The 16102-nt window shown below is 37.4% G+C and overlaps 2 protein-coding genes across 4 annotated transcripts in view; both read left to right on the top strand.

The window, feature by feature from the left end:
* The first annotated feature begins 655 nt into the window (after positions 1-655).
* Positions 656-13769, top strand: LOC113087468 (collagen alpha-1(XXIV) chain-like). Its single transcript, XM_026255591.1, has 18 exons — positions 656-827; positions 4716-4775; positions 4896-4912; positions 5314-5931; positions 7133-7177; positions 7262-7381; positions 10189-10227; positions 10322-10375; positions 10600-10653; positions 11340-11447; positions 11625-11678; positions 11789-11842; positions 12000-12044; positions 12171-12224; positions 12310-12354; positions 12598-12651; positions 13460-13504; positions 13606-13769. The coding sequence occupies exons 1-18, from the start codon at positions 656-658 to the stop codon at positions 13699-13701; spliced, it is 1734 nt and encodes a 577-aa protein (XP_026111376.1). The 3' UTR covers positions 13702-13769.
* LOC113074164 (collagen alpha-1(III) chain-like) overlaps positions 13718-16102 on the top strand; it is a 17567-nt gene continuing 15182 nt past the window's right edge. The window contains exons 1-8 of one of the 3 annotated variants that reach the window (XR_003280602.1): positions 13718-13809; positions 13908-13961; positions 14305-14349; positions 14447-14500; positions 14613-14720; positions 14821-14874; positions 15681-15734; positions 15998-16042. Coding sequence is in view for 1 of the 3 variants with exons in the window: in XM_026246921.1 (XP_026102706.1) it covers positions 13750-13809; positions 13908-13961; positions 14305-14349; positions 14447-14500; positions 14613-14720; positions 14821-14874; positions 15681-15734; positions 15998-16042 (474 nt within the window). In the remaining 2 variants the exon portion in view is untranslated. Of the gene's footprint in view, positions 13810-13907; positions 13962-14304; positions 14350-14446; positions 14501-14612; positions 14721-14820; positions 14875-15680; positions 15735-15997; positions 16043-16102 lie in introns of those variants that run through there. The other 2 variants (XM_026246921.1, XM_026246931.1) reach the window with 2 other exon arrangements.

The raw sequence follows: 16102 nt of genomic DNA, 5'->3' as shown, positions 1-16102 counted from the left end.
ACATGGTGGATGTGCACAACTGACAATTAAGTACAGAGGTTTAGAGAAAGGGGTTTTAGTTTCTAATTATTTTAATGTTATCTGTGTGGTTTTGGGGAAGTTGTGGCCTAGTGGTTAGAGAGTATGACTCCTAACCCTAGGGTTGTGGGTTCGAGGCCCTGGCCGGCAATATCACGACTAAGGTGCCCTTGAGCAAGGCACTGAACCCCCAACTGCTCCCCAGGTGCCGAAGTATAAATAGCTGCCCACCATTCTAGGTGAGTGTTCACAGTGTGTGTGTGTGTGTGTTCACTGCTCTGTGTGTCTGCACTTTGGATGGGTTAATTGCAGAGCACGAATTCTGAGTATGGGTCACCATACTTGGCTGAATGTCATGTCACTTTTTTTGATCGTATGTCCCAAAGCTTGTCTACTCTTCTATTACACACTCAAAAGTCCGTGCTTTTTCCTCACCAAAACAGTACACACTTAGGGTGTAGTATAAGTAGGCATATTGAGATGCAGCATATCACTGCTCCGGACGCTGCAACATTGACTAAACCAGTGATGTGAGTTTGAGGCAGGGCAGTCTGTTTTCTGACCAATTTTGCAATATTGGCACAGAACTGACACACTTCACATTTCATGTCATTAAAATCTTTCCACACTGAACGTAATGTGTTTTACTGACATCTTGTTTGCCTCCATTCATCCTACAGAGCCCTTTGTCATCCTCAGCTGGTTCAACAGCAGCAGCTTTCTCATCAATTCCCGCTATGAATGGACAAAGCCTGAGTACAACGTGGAGAGAATGAACCTCAGCTGGAGGAGAGAGATGGATTTTAGAGGTCAGGAAATTGAATAAATGGGGAAGAAGGGATCACTGGGACTTCTCATTTGTCCTCATAAAGCTGTTACAGTATTTTCCTACATGGGGAGGGTGATGATAAATGATCATCACGGGAACTGTCTCATTTCAGCACGGAGCTGAGACAGTGGGGCTGTGTTTGATAAACACCCTGTCTATAGAGTAAGTAAGGGCAGCCTGAGAGTTTGCTAGTACGTCCTAGGAATGGCTCCAAAGCTTGCAAATCGCCTGGAAAGTCATTAGACACCTATATTGCTTTGCACTTTAAGTGAGCTCTTTGCACTGCAGGGCATACTTTTAGAAGTTTCCTGGGCTGATATGTTACATATATTATGAATTGATTGTTAAAGACTGCACCTCACAAACTTGGGTTTCAGGATTGCACATACCTAGTATTTTGCTAGACACTGTCTGCATTGTTGGCTGTGATTGTAGCTTCATCCACAGTCCTCTCTAATTCATGTAAACTATGGATGTACAATATATCATATGATTCAGTATGATAGAACATATCATAAAGCATTTTTTATGTATAGGTGTCTGTCAGCATTTAATATTTAATTTTAGTCGTTAAGTTGTTGTCATGTAAGAGTTCCATAAACAAAGAATGAAAATCTATGAAAATCTCTCTTCTCAGAAAAATAAGTTCTCCACAGACAATAGGCAAGACAGAATACAATAGACAATACTGGTATATACAAAAATGTACATACAGTACATGCAGAAACAATGACATTGCCATTAATAAGGTTGCTAGAGTGACTGTGTAAAGTATAGAGTTATTGAGCCCTACATTTGACATGCAGGAAAAAAATAAGAATTTAAGAATTTGTTCCCACAATTTAGTAATTAGTGGCCACATTTTATGAATTAATTGCCTATTTCTAGGTAAAAATCTTCATACTATGCATTCTGAGCAATGTCTAAAATTACTTGTTTCTTTTTAAATGATTGATTGTAATTTTGATTGTAATAATACTGGACATAATTTTAATACTGGCTATTTTAGTTACCAGCCATTACATATAATTATTGGTTTTCAGTATGAGCTACAGTTTTGATATCAATGCACTCCTAATGGAAACTTTTGAGTGTTTAGAATGACAAATCTAAATAAAATCAAAGGCATGAGAGGAGGAAATATAATATTTGTTCTATGATCAGAGAGTAAAAAGAATAGATATTAATTGAAAACTCATTAACATTTTGTACATATTACTTTAAATTATTGAGATTAATATTCAGGATTCACTGTTCTGAACATTTTTTTAAAGTGATCTGAAATAGCTGATGTCACAAAACATACCATAATGATCAGCACTTGTCATGATTACAGGTGAAGCAAGTCTCCAAAAGCTCATTTGTCCCACTATAGCCTATAGGAAGTGAGACAACAACAGTGTTCTTTGATGGTTTCACACACTACAAATGGCACAAAGAAAACAGTTGTATTACTTAACCATGAACTGCTAAAGATCAAGATCATCTTCCCCCAGGAAGTGGCAGGAATTCCTCTACCACCCATTTATCAGAGATGGTGCAGAGCTTACCCCTGCATCTGGATATGGTTTCGTTTGAAGCATAATTAAGGATGACTATACATAATGTTGTCCGTTATCAGCTAACCAGAGTTTAATGAACTACTGGAGGACTGTACTGCCACACTTGACAAAATACCGTCCTCCCTTAAACAGCAGGTCATTGGTGAGCAGCATTTGAGAATTGTGGCAGATATAATCTTAGATTTACTTTTGTGTTAACTCTTGATCATTGCTGTATGAAGTAAATGTAGATAAATATAGATGCAGATAAACTGTGGGAGTTCTGCACATGTCCATCAGCGCAGCATGGAAATGTTCCTGGAAATGTTTGTCTATCATCCATTTATTCTGGCCTCATAAAGATTAGGCATGTAATTATGATGTTTGCACTTTAATGGTGTGCTCTGATTTGCCAGCTACCCAATGCGTTGTGATTGAAAAAATAATATCTCTTTGGATATGAGTCTTTAGTCTTTGCAACTTTACAGATCTTCTTTATGCACCAAGAGCTTGTAACACTCCAAAGAGAAAGAAAAATGTTAAATCGCATCATATGACCCCTTTAAATGTATTTTGATCAAATAAATTCAGAATAATAATTTCAAAATAAGTAGATAAATAAAAATCTTACTGACCCTAGACTTTTGAACATTGGTGTATATCCTCTGTCACCCTCAAGATAAACTAATAGCCCATTTTGTTCTGCAGACATAATTCAAATAGGACAAGTGGCTATTGCACTTTTTATATCATCCTAATGGCTAACTGAAGGCTTGAGTGTGTGAAGCCTGGGCACAGCTCCTGTGTCTGGGAGGTTCTCTCTCTGGGAGGGCACTTGGAGAAAGCTTACACTGTCTGGGATCTTTAGCAGGGATACAGAGACTGTGGTGCAGTGTGTATCTCCAGCAGTCATGGTGTGCTGCGTCTGTATGGGATGCTACCTTGTACTAGATCTGCTTTTGCTTGGATTGCATGTCGAGGGCAAATGGAAAGCCATGGTAGGAAACAAATAAATGTCTTTTTTTTTTAATTGAGCTTCATTTCATTATTCATTATTAGATGGTCAGATTTTGTTTGGATGTTTAGTGCACATATCATGTAAAACAAATTATATTTTTATATATTCAAAGTTGTTTTATGATCTGTGTTTTATATAATAATTGGCTTATTTATTCTAAAGACAAAAAGTGTAAATGTATGATATTATCACACTGTATAGAGTTTAAAGAGGTGAGTTAGAGCTCCTTGTCTCATTGTTCATAAATCAGCAATGGATACCTTCCTATGAACATGTTCACTTGCTGAACAGGGATAAACTAAGAGGGTAAATGGACTAGTTTGAATGGAGTTTAAGGAAATTGTAAGACACCAGTAAAATAGGAGGTGAACAACATGTTCAGTGGGTGTTTTGGTCCAGATAATCTATTGACCCGAGGTGCTGAGGTGATTAGTAGCCAAGTAAACTGTATACTGTCTAGTTTTCTTCTTCTTTACCAGTTGCACACTGATTTCATTTCTGGTGATCCACAAAAATTTTCCATGTAATTTTCTTAATGGGAGTGTCAGGTTTGCCCAGCTGGGTCCACCAACAAATTACCTGCAAGGATTTCCCTCATACCTGTGTCTTAACCATGATTTATGGCATCTCTCTTCATTATTCACTGTTGGGTCAGCCAAGATGAATACTGATAATATCCTGCCTTGGGCCTTGAGTTACAAACCCTGACATTGTGCTTTATCATTTGTCTCTTTTCTGATATTTATTTGTAAACCTCCAGACTGCGTTAGTAGTTAAGAGCTTCTCACTGGAAGTCCTGGTATTGATGTCTCAATCACTTTCAGTTTTAGAGATTTCGCATTATAGAGTTTCAGTTTGAAACTGATTTATTGTCATTGTCAAGTATGTACAGAACTGTTGAAACTGCATCTAACCAGAAATGTCATCGTTAGACAGAATATAAATAAATGAAGGTAAACCACAAATGACAGTGTAGTGGAGAGGAGAGTGAAAGTGGAAGTGGCAACTGCTAACGATGCTGAAGTTTTCTCAGAACTAGCTTCACTTTTTGGAGCCATTTTTGTGACTGTTCAAATAACTTTACTTTACTTTACTTTACTTTACTTTATTTTACTTTATTTATTGATGTATGCCAATTAATAACTGGCTGGGGACTACAGCTGGAAATTAGCCGTAGAGGCTAAAGCTGCTCTTTTGATTAAAAGAGGTTGTCCACATTACTATAAACCAATAAAGTAAAGTAATAAAGTAAGTAAAGTAAAGTAAAGTGTCTTGTAGCATCTGATTCTGCTCCATGCTTCTCTCACAGGAGTTGTACCAGTGTTCGGTACAGTCCTAGCCAAAGATGTAACCTGTAGCGCTGAGGAGGGTAAAACAATTATTTGGGCAGCTGTGTCACCCTTGAGAGGATCAAGTGTCCCTCTCATCTGAGGCAGCTGCCTTACAGTGTTAAGTGCCTGACTGCTCTTTCTCTGTAGCTTTTTGTTAGGGAAAGAGAAGAAGACAGTAGGATGGAGCCTCTGGGTCTCTGAGCTCAGAATCACATGTAGGCCATTACCTTATCGCAACTAGTAATTTTTCTGCTTTGTGCAATATGCACTTTAATTTTTAAGGTAACTGATTTGGTTATTATCTGGAAATTAATAATGCAATCATTATATGAATAAGTAGTACTGACTTCAGTGAATAGTGTGCAAACACTTCGTGCTGTAAGGAATAATAATGAAATGATTTAAATACCCACAGTTCAGCATTGTACCCGGTTAAATTGGATTGCAGATGATTGAGTATGATGTGTTTTTGCACTGGAATATTTAATGGATTATCCCCTTAGCATTTTGTTAATGTATCTTGATTGCCATGCAAACATTTCCTCACAGTCCATCTCTTATTTTTCTCTCTTCCAGAACTCCAGTGTCTCTTCTAAGATTGAAGATCTTCATAGTAAAAGGGAAATTTCGTCTTATCTGAACAGAACTTCAAAGAATTCACTTCGTGGCTTTGTGGTGGTGGATGAGTCTGACCTTCTCACGTCTCCCGCCATCAGCACACATAGCAGGTATAAGGACACCAGTAACAAAAAGATCCAGTCCACCACCTTGGAATCATCAGAGGAGAACTTCTCCTCTAAAAAACTGAAAACAGATATGGATGAAGGCCGTTTTGAGCGGCTCCCTTTGAAGCCCTCTAGGGACATTGCTGGCCTGGATTCTATTTTGAATGTGAAGACATCAGCTGGTCAAAAGGATCTTGTCAGGCCTACAGTCCATCCTGAGTTAAACCAGCTGACTGAAGAAGGTGTCTTACTTCCTTCAAAGAGCTTCGATGTAGTTAAAAAGCCTTTGGTCAGTCTTCACTCAAAAAAAGGATATGAATCACTTGTAGGCAGTGGACAAGCTGACTACAAGCACTCAAGCAAGAAAAGAGTTGCTTTCAAACATGGTGATGTTATATTAGGCATGGATGGAAGGAGATACCAGCTCCTCAGTGGACCTCCAGGACCTGTTGGACCACCAGGCAAAAGAGTGAGTTACCACAACTAACATCCTGTTGAAATCACGTTTTCCATGATTTTCTAGCTGTAATATGTGCAAATTGGAATCTGGAACCAAAAAACCTTATTATAGTGGTGAATTTATTTACAGTTGGATAATATATAGAAATAACTACATTAATCAAATTAATTAAATGGGTTAATTTAAGGGTTGACATTTTATAATTTTACATGTATATTCCTAAAAAATTATCCATTTGAATGTAAACTATTGGCCAAGCAATGAGATGAAAATTGCAGCAAAAAATTACATTAGTCATTTTTACTACATTCAGTGACTGGGACACAGTTGTGTTTGTACAGTATGACTCTATACACGTGCCATTTTCATTTGGTAGCAGACTAGAGGAATGGTCACATTAGTGGAATTTGCACTGTCCCGTGTCAATAGTGTAGTGATTCATGAAGCTATCAAACCAAGCATCATTCTGTTGGTCAACATGGCAAATTTGCATGAAAAACAAACCCTATGCAAAATCTGTGTTGGGAAATGCTTCATCCTTCTCCCATGGAATATTTTGTAGGAATGTTGCACTTTGACCAATCAGAGTCAAGTATTCCTGTATGAAAAAAACTTCACCATTTCAGGCTTAGGAGTAAAACTGTAACTAAAACAAGTAGCTATGATGTTAGTGCAAATTAAAAATATTTAATGTCTTTTGGTCATATTTCGAAATGAGTCATTGCCGAAATCTGAACGTTATGTAATCTTTTCATCTTTTAATGGAGTATGGACAAGCATTCCTTTCACCATGTTTCACATCTCTAACCATATATTACTACATCTGCCCTTTTCTGAATGATAGCCTTCCAGTATGAAATCAAATATAAGGCTTTAGTTCTAAATGTGCACTTTGCGGTTTGGTAGCTCTCTACAAATTGGCATGTCTAAGAGTGTCACATTACGTACTATACATAAGTTTAAAAAGGGCATGGTCCTATAAATATTAATTGACTCGTGAGTCTTATGGACATTGTTTGCTTCTGCTGTGTCATGATTTCCATGCTTATATTTGATCATGGTAAACAGTCTTATAAAATTAAGAATGATGGTTAATGACAGTAACCTCAAACTTTGTTGTGATGAAATCCTTTTCATGAATGCCAAAGTCCCATAAAGTTACTTCATATGCAGGACCCTCAGTTCAAGATTGCATTTGTTGTTTGCACAGGGGTGTGCAGGGAAAAGGGGCTATATTGGATACAATGGTGATAAGGTGAGGAATTGACATTTTATACAACTCATTACATTGTTCTGCGAGGATGGCATCACACTGATTTGTACCTATATGTCCTACCAGGGTTCTCAAGGAGTCCGAGGAGCAGATGGACCAAGGGGCATACCAGGACCTCCAGGTCCATCAGGACTCCCAGTCCTCTACCTTTGGAGGAACACAGAGGAGGATTGGGCTGCATTTAGGGTAGGCCTTAATACACCATATTCTGGAGAATTTTTTTAACTGGAGAATCTTTTATAGGTTAGGCTTCACTGTTTGTAGTCTGATAAAGCAACAGAAGTCATGTACCACAGTTTAAATGAACAAAACTGGCAAGAATTGGATGAATCTAGATAAATTAGTCGATCGTCCTGCCCATCTCTTGCAAACATGAATGTGGTGCAGTGAGCCATCGCCCCGTGTGTTTTTCAAACTGCTGGATGAACCAGGCTTTGTATGTTCCTGCCAGACCTCGTAATCTGTCTATTTGTGACTCTCTATTTTTTTAACATATATTTAAGTGTAATTGTGAAACTCAGTTTTGGCCTCCATGTAGAAAATTATTGATCATATCTGCTTATTATAATGCAGTGGCAACAATACATTTTTTTGTGGAGAATCTCCAGATGCAGTTTTTTCATCAATTTCAGACTCCTCGTACATGATGGAGGAGTTTAGTCTTCCAAAGAGGAGACGTGTGTGTATATTGAGCCATGGGTGGTAGGTGAGGGAGTTGTACATTTCCTAAAGGGATACTGAACCCCAATGAAAATTTGGTCATTAATCACTTACCCCCATGTCGTTCCAAACCCGTAAAAGCTTTGTTCATATTTGGAACACAATTTAAGATGTGTTGGACAAAATAGTACATTTTCTAGATATATTTACTCTTTGATTTGAAAGAAGACCGCACATCTGTGCAGTGTGGCTGACACAGAAGAGCGTACGCTGCCTGCGATCAGCTCAGATTCTCCAAAATGGTGCTACGGTGATGTGGAGAGACACAGAGGAGGCAAATTGTTGAATAAAGTCGTTATTTTTTGTTTTATTATCGTACAAAAAGTATTCTCGTCACTTCATAATGTTACGGTTGAACCACTGATGGCAGATGGACTATTCTGAGGAGGCCTTTCATACTTTCATGGACCTTGACAGTGTATTTTACTTGTCAGTCTATGGGACAGTCACAAACCTCCTGGTTTTCATCCAAAATATCTTAAATTGTGTTGATGAACAAAGCTTTTACAGGTTTTGAAATGAAATAGGGGTAAGTTAATAATGACAAAATTTTTATTTTGGGGTAGAGTATCCTTTTAAAGAGTGAGACTTTATTTACACTAATTGTGCTGCCCCACAGGTTTCACCATTTGAAATACCTTCACTTGAGGGATGATTTGATTCGATTTGATTTGATAATTTATGTGGAAAAAGTTTGTCATAGAAGTTAAGTGCTTCAATATGGAAGATCAGATTTCGTATGGTGTAATTTTATAATTTGTCTATTCTTTTGGGAAATTAAGTCAATTTATTTTCCATATAAAACTTCACTACATGATGTCAATTTATTTAATAAATAAATAAATTATGTTTAAATATTTCTAGAGTTTTTTCTTAGATTTTTGTCACTATGATCAATGATAAAAAAGGCTTAGAATAAAAGGGAAAAAATTTTAAAGAAAATGTTTAAATCATTAAATTCCTACAACAGCACAAAGTGTTAACTTTAAATTTTAAGGCTTTTAATGGTCGTCTCCAGGCCTTCCACCGTTTTCCATCTGTTTCATCTTAGATTTATATAATTTGACCCTTGTGCATATTTCATGTTTAGATGGATGTGGCTGAATGAGACTGATTCTCTGTGTGTTCTGTGGTGATTATGGGAGATTTGTCTTTGAAATACTGTAGACTGAATACTTACAGACATTGTTTGTGTTGATGGTGCCTTGCTGTTTACCCAGGTTGCACTCTGTATAATGGTTGCAGTGTTGTGAGGAGGTTTTGACAGATGTTTAGATCCCTCTGTTCCAGTGGGACATGCGGAAGGCAAGTGCACTGGGAGGTCCAATTCCCCAACTTCTCTTAAACTCACCTTCACTGGATCAGCAGTGAGCCGAACTCTGCCCTGTTGCCAAATTGAGCGTGTGCCAAGACAAATGTTGTATAAAGCGGAGGCGGCCTGGGTGATTTAATAACAGCGTGACAGAGACTGTGTGTCTATGTGGGTTCAAGGCCTCAGCTTTTCCAGCCCACACTGCAGAGACAGCGTACACTGTCCCTCAGTTCTTCTCCTCTATTTGAACAGGAGAGATGCCTTTCAACACACCCTAGTTTGCGTTTCTTATAGAGATGCATTGAAACATACAGACATTAAGTTTGATTCCAGTCAGGTACAAAATTTCTAATCATCTCTTGTATGCGGCCTGAATTGTATTTATGCATTCATGCATATGCTGGGTCTGAAAGCACTTGTTTCTTTGCTCATTTAATATTTGTTACATAGTAAATGCCACATGTGGGAGTGAATGAGTCAAATGAGACAGCCTAAACAGTCACAAAACAATAAAATAATAGTAAAACAATAAAATAGTCAGCCTAAACAGTCACAAAACAATAAAATAAGTTCATTTAATATATATATAATATAAGCATATATATAAGCATTGTTTTGGTATTATTTTTTCTTTTGTACTATTATAGTATTTATTAATATTTTGAATTGACTTTTATTTTTACATTTTCAGTGTTCATTTTTATTTTTATTTTAGTTTTAGTAATTTTGTTATATTCTTTTGTCATTTCTATTTCAATTTATTTTTTATTTATTTTTATTTCGATTTTAATAAATGTATTATTTCAACTTAAAACTTATTTTATTTCAGTTAGTTGGCTAGGCAATATTTCAAATTTTCATTTTTAAGTTTAACCTATTTTTAAAAGTTTTATTTTAGTGAACAACCACAATGTTGTGATACAGTTAATGTTATGTGACATACTATGTGTTGGTTTTGTAGAGAACATCATATTACCAGTTGCTGGCTGCTGGATGGCCAGTAAGTATATGAAAGTAGAATAAATTACAAAACATCATTGAGATATATGCATGTGGTCTCTCTCGCTAAACCCTTTCTCTCTGATGTCCTGCAGAGACAGACAGGACACCCTGGACCAATGGGTGAGATGGGGAGACCAGGTTTACCTGTGAGTACACGATCAAACATACAGAACATCTTTAACGCAGACTGAATTCGTGCAAAACCTGTGCTGCAGAGTATGAAAGAATTTAGGGTCATTGTGCATCTCTGACTCATACGGTTTACCATAATATGGCACAAGATGAAATGATGTTACAAACAGATTAGATTTGAGTGTCTTTCTGTTTAGCATGTTGGTATATAGTACTGTTCTTTGTTTTATTTCTGAAGGGGTTACCTGGAGACCCAGGTCAGACAGGACCACCAGGGCGAAGAGGCGAAATGGTACCTATTCATTACAGTATCTCTGTTTTTGTGTGTGTGTATGTGGGTGTGTTAGTGATAGCCATGAGAGTTCAATTGTATCTTTAACAACAGTTAAATGTTAGTATGAGGTACACTACTGTTAAAAAGTTTGGGGTTAATACGATGTCTTTCTTTTTTTGATTTTTGAAAGCGCTCTCTTATGCTAATCAGACTTGGATTTATTTGATAAAACTCCAGGAAAAACAGTAATATTATGAATTATTGTTATTTTAAATAACTGTTGTAAAATGTTATTTATTGTTGTGATAGCAAAGCTGAATTTTACAGCCATTTCTCTAGTCTTCAGTGTCACATGATCCTTCGGAAATCATTCTAATATGATTTGGTGCTCAAGTAACATTTCTTATTGTTGTCAGTTTTGATAACAGTTGTGCTGCTTAATTTTTTTTATTTGTAGAAACGGATACTTTTTTTTGTACATTTTTTTTGATGAATGTAATGTTCAAGAACACCATTTATTTGAAACAGAGTTTGGTTGTAACAATGTAACAGTCATTTCTTTTGATCAATTTAATGCATCTTTGATGAATAGAAGTATACATTTCTTTCAAAAGAAAATCTTACTGACCCCATACCTTTAAACATTAGTGCAGATTTATTTAGAGCACCTAATTGTTTCATTACAAGCAAGCGATTTATAATAGGGTGACATTGGACCCAAGGGTGTTCGAGGCAGAGCAGGGACTCAAGGAAGAGATGGAGAGAAAGGTCCAGATGGGGTGACTGGATCTCCAGGTGTCTCTGGCCTACAGGTGAGACTGAGGGCATGGGGTGTCTACAGTAGCTTTTGTAGTAGTTGTAAAAGTTCAGGTTGGGACCTAGTGTAAATATGGTAATGTTTTTGGTTAGATTCTTATAAATCGTTATAAATTGTAGCTGTGGAACATTGCAGAAAACCATATGTTTTATATTTCTGGTTGTTGATCAAGGGTCCTCATGGTTACAGTGGTGAAACAGCGCCCCCTGGTGAGAAAGGAGATGAGGTACACCATGAGGCAACATAATATTCTGAAATACACTCCCCTGTAACTGCCTCACACTGGATTACAATATACTTATCTACATAAAGCAGTTTTTCTGCCTCCACGAGCAGGGTTTTCCTGGTGCTCCTGGCCCCAGAGGAGACAATGGACAGACTGGCCGGAAGGTAAAGAAACCTGCATCTGAAGGATTTGTAGTTATTTGTGTCTACTGTGTAAATACAGTAGAAATGGCGTGAGTGTGTGTGTGTGTGTGTGATCAGAAGGGGACACTTCCACTAAAAAAGTAATCTATGATTGGCTATACCTTTGTTTTCCCTATAGGGCTCAAAAGGGGAAATTGGGTTTACTGGCTCTTCTGGTCCTCCAGTGAGTAAACCACTTCATATTCTTGAACTACTAGTAACTGTTATTCTTACTAGTAACTGGTGTTAGTATCCTAAGAAATGTTTCTTATATTTTCCTTTTATTTTTATTTATTTGTTTCTTTTAAAGGGACCAGTTGGTTTACAAGGTGTTCAAGGGATTCCTGGACCACCTGGTCCTAAGGTGATTAATTTAATTCACAATTTATTTTAGCAACATATTTTTACATTCACCTTGACAGTGAGTATAACGAATTTTGTTTTCATAGGGGGATCCAGGAAATGTTGGAAAACGTGGTCCTCCAGGGACAGTAGTGAGTCACTGATAAACCATTTTTTTTAATAAGAAATAATCACTGTCCTCGATTCAGTTAGCTTCTTTTTGGTTATAATCTATATCCTATTTATAATTTTTATACTTGGATGAAACATAGTTTGAAGAACTTTCTTTTTTCAAATTTTTATAAGAGTCACAGACACTTAAAATATATATATATATATATTTTTTTTATGGATCCAGCTTAATAATGCTCGGTTATGTGTTCGTGTCTTATCAGGGAGCACCAGGTGCTACAGGATTGGTGGGTGCACAAGGTGTTAATGGCTCAGAAGTAAGTGATTGACACTTCCTTTCTGAATTTGTACTGCAGTTTCATTGTTTAAAGGGATAGTCTACCCAAAAATGAAAACTCTGTTATCATTTTCTCACCCTCATGTTGTTCTAAACTAGGGATGCACGATATTGGATTTTGGCCGATATTCGATATGCCGATATTTTCTAAATAATTTTGGCCGATGCCGATACCGATATCGATATATATACAAATATATACTGATATATTTAAACTTTAATTTTACTGAAGAGAAATCCATGTATCTCTTCTGTACTGATTCTACCATCGATTTATTATTTTACAAATGTAGACAGACATTCACATCTGAAAAACAGGTCAATTATTTCACTTGGAGAATATCGGTTTGGCTCATCGGCAGAAATATTCATATCGGCCGATACCGATAATTGTCATTTTAAGCTTTTATCGGCCGATACCGATGTTGTGCCGATATTATCGTGCATCCCTATTCTAAACCCATATGACTTTCTACTATGGGACATCAAAGAAGATATTTTGAAGAATGTTTGTAAGCAAACCGTTTTGTTTCCCAGTGACTTCCATTATTTTCCTTGCCCATAGAATTTAAGACAATGAGAACCAGTGTTGGTTTTTCTTACCAACATTCTTCAGAATATTTTTCTTTGTTTAACAGAGGAAAGAATGTCAGGAGTGTTCCTTGTGAAACAACAAGAGGACAAGTAAATAATCCAAATCCAGTACAAACTATCAAAGAAAGACAACATTGTCTGAGTATTCCCCGTACAAGTATTGGAAGTTGATTGACACTTTTGCTGTTATACAGGGGGATATTGGACCTGCTGGCCATGTGGGGCGGAAAGGCCCTCAGGTATAAAACATTGTTTTGTGTCATTTTTTTCATGAAGTCTGTTCTTAGAGAATACACAGAGGAGGAAACCATGCAAAAGCTGTTCTGATCGTTACTTCTAGGGGCCGAGAGGGATCGAAGGAAATAGAGGCTCACCTGGTCATCCAGGATCACAGGTTCATTTTTGTAGAAATGCATATATGCCTAAAAACACGTAAAAATGTGGGTCTTTTGTGACATTCAGTCAGAAGTAAGATTGTTGATGGATGCTTTTTCCACAGGGTCTTCAAGGTCAGGCTGGTCCACAGGGTCTCAAAGGTGACATGGTAAGTTTTAAAACTTTTTTTCTGTGTACATGTAGAATATGTACAATTAAATGTGTGTTTGTGAAATGGATGCCCTAGATGTTTTTGTTTGTGGACAGGGGTCCGAGGGTCCAGCAGGTAATAGAGGACAACAAGGCATTGAAGGGCCCATGGTGAGTCTGTTTGTCAATATACTAAATGTAAGCTAGAGGAAAACATTTATACAATTACTTATAAACTCATACAACAGGCCTTCAGCAACCATTAGAAAACATTTGACTCATTGTATATGTTGTAACTGATTAACATACAAGAAATGCATATTTGGACTAAATAAAGTCACCATGACTTTAAACCTCCATTACATTTCACCCAGCAATATTGCAAGTTGATGTTGTGTTCTGGTAGGCTAGAAACATGCTTTTACTACAGATGCCTTGAAGAAAAATTAAACAATGTTTTGGTAATACAATAATATAATTGGTAAATTGGTAATACAATCAATCAATCATTTAGGGTGCAACTGGAGATCCAGGTCCAAAATGCTTTCCAGGTGTCACAGTAAGATATCTGATTCAAATCTAACTGTTTTAGTAAATATTTGTAAATGTATCTCCTTTATCATGTATTAGCTCAATAATGAATGCCTCTAATTCAGGGCAATAGGGGACCAGATGGAGAGAAGGGTGACAGAGGACCCCATGGGAAAGAGGTAATCACAAGCACACAATACATTCAACACAATACTAAAAAATCTTTAAACGCATAACTGGAAGATTCAGTAAAATGCCTGTTTATGATTGTGTTCTACTGCATGTTTTTAGGGACCAAAAGGAGCGGCAGGGATCATGGGTCCTCAGGGTGAGAGGGGCCAGCCAGGCCTCCACGGCTTACCTGGTGTCAAAGGTCAGCCAGGTGCTCCAGGTCACCAGGTATATAGTTTCACAGAAGATTCTCTGTAGTATGCCTTAATTTCAAAAGTTTTCTTGGCAAAAGATATTTGTTTAACTCTCACACTTTTTATCCCCACAGGGTATAGATGGTGAAGTGGGTCTACAGGGAACACTTGGAAAAGAGGGTCAAAAGGTCAGAGTGCTTTATCACGTTCAGGTGGAGTAATCACCAAAATCTTTCTAATAGCTTACCCTATTACAACAATCCACCTGTGATTGGTCCTCTTGCCCCCCCCCCCCCCCAGAGACCCATGCTCCAACCCCCCCCCCCCCCCCCCCCAGAAGCTGTAGTCACCTTCTCAGTGAGACTTTGCCTATCTGAATGGGAGAACTGAGATATATTGGAGCAGACTTCCCTGCGCTTAGCCTCCCTAACATGTTGTGGTCCTTAAAAGATATAGCATAAAATATTATTTTCTATAAGCTATAGGCCTATGTAATTATTCGTTAATTTTATTTTATTTATTTTTTTGTGGCACTCTCCCTCTGCCATGGTGCTCCTGTTTCTAGATAGACATAACTGATTAATTTTGTTCGGGAGAAGAGATAAAAGCCCGCCCACACTGACAATTGATTGGTTCATTTGCAGAAACAGGCCAATCAGGATGCTCTCTTTCTGACATGCGCTTCGCACACACGCACATTAGCATACACAAGAAAGGTCTCTCGCTCCCTCTCCCTCTCTGCCGTGCGTGCGCTATACGGTTTGAAACACAGTATCTGTTTCCCATGCGTGCTTATGCTCGCTCGGTCTAGATTCCGGGAGATTTTAACTAATTTGCGGGTCTCAGGGAGCTGCTTTCAATATGCGGGAGACTCCCGGAACTTCCGGGAGACTTGGGATGTCTGCCAAAGGCCCTTTCACGCAGTCCTATTAATATACGCACCTACTGTAAATCAGTAACATATCTTCCTTTTTTTTTTCTTTTTGAAACAAAGGGCAGTAGGGGTGAACCTGGCGATAATGGAAGAACAGGACTCAGAGGATCAAGAGTAAATTTATTATTTGTTTCATATAAAAGTCTGAACAATCCTGAGACCACCAGTGAAAATCTATCTAAAATCCATTTAATATTATTTTTTATAACAAAATATATAGATAAAATTTCCAGTTCCTTAAATTAGTTTTTTTTTTATTGTGGTCTCAGATTTATTCATATGTTTTGTTTCATGAATATTTTTTGAATAAACAGAATGTAAATAAGTGGTCCTGTATCAATTGATCACATACCCCCGTGTTGTTTCTGTGTGCTCAGGGTCGAGCAGGCCAACATGGCCCATCTGGTGTACCTGGAATAGTGGTGGGCGAATTTAATTCGAGTAGATTGAGTCCAGATTTATTTAGTTCACGTTTTATTGAT

Source organism: Carassius auratus, chromosome 5 (genome assembly GCF_003368295.1).
Source record: "Carassius auratus strain Wakin chromosome 5, ASM336829v1, whole genome shotgun sequence".
NCBI lineage: Eukaryota > Metazoa > Chordata > Actinopteri > Cypriniformes > Cyprinidae > Carassius > Carassius auratus.
This window is presented reverse-complemented; position numbering and strand designations above follow the sequence as displayed.

Excerpts from the sequence above, each read along its gene's own strand:
- LOC113087468 (XM_026255591.1), top strand. The coding sequence starts at position 656 with ATGTGTTTTACTGACATCTTGTTTGCCTCCATTCATCCTACAGAGCCC. Across the intron at positions 5,932-7,132 it reads TTGGACCACCAGGCAAAAGA|GGGTGTGCAGGGAAAAGGGG; the intron begins GTGAGTTACCAC and ends TTGTTTGCACAG. Across the intron at positions 10,228-10,321 it reads TGCTGGCTGCTGGATGGCCA|AGACAGACAGGACACCCTGG; the intron begins GTAAGTATATGA and ends GATGTCCTGCAG.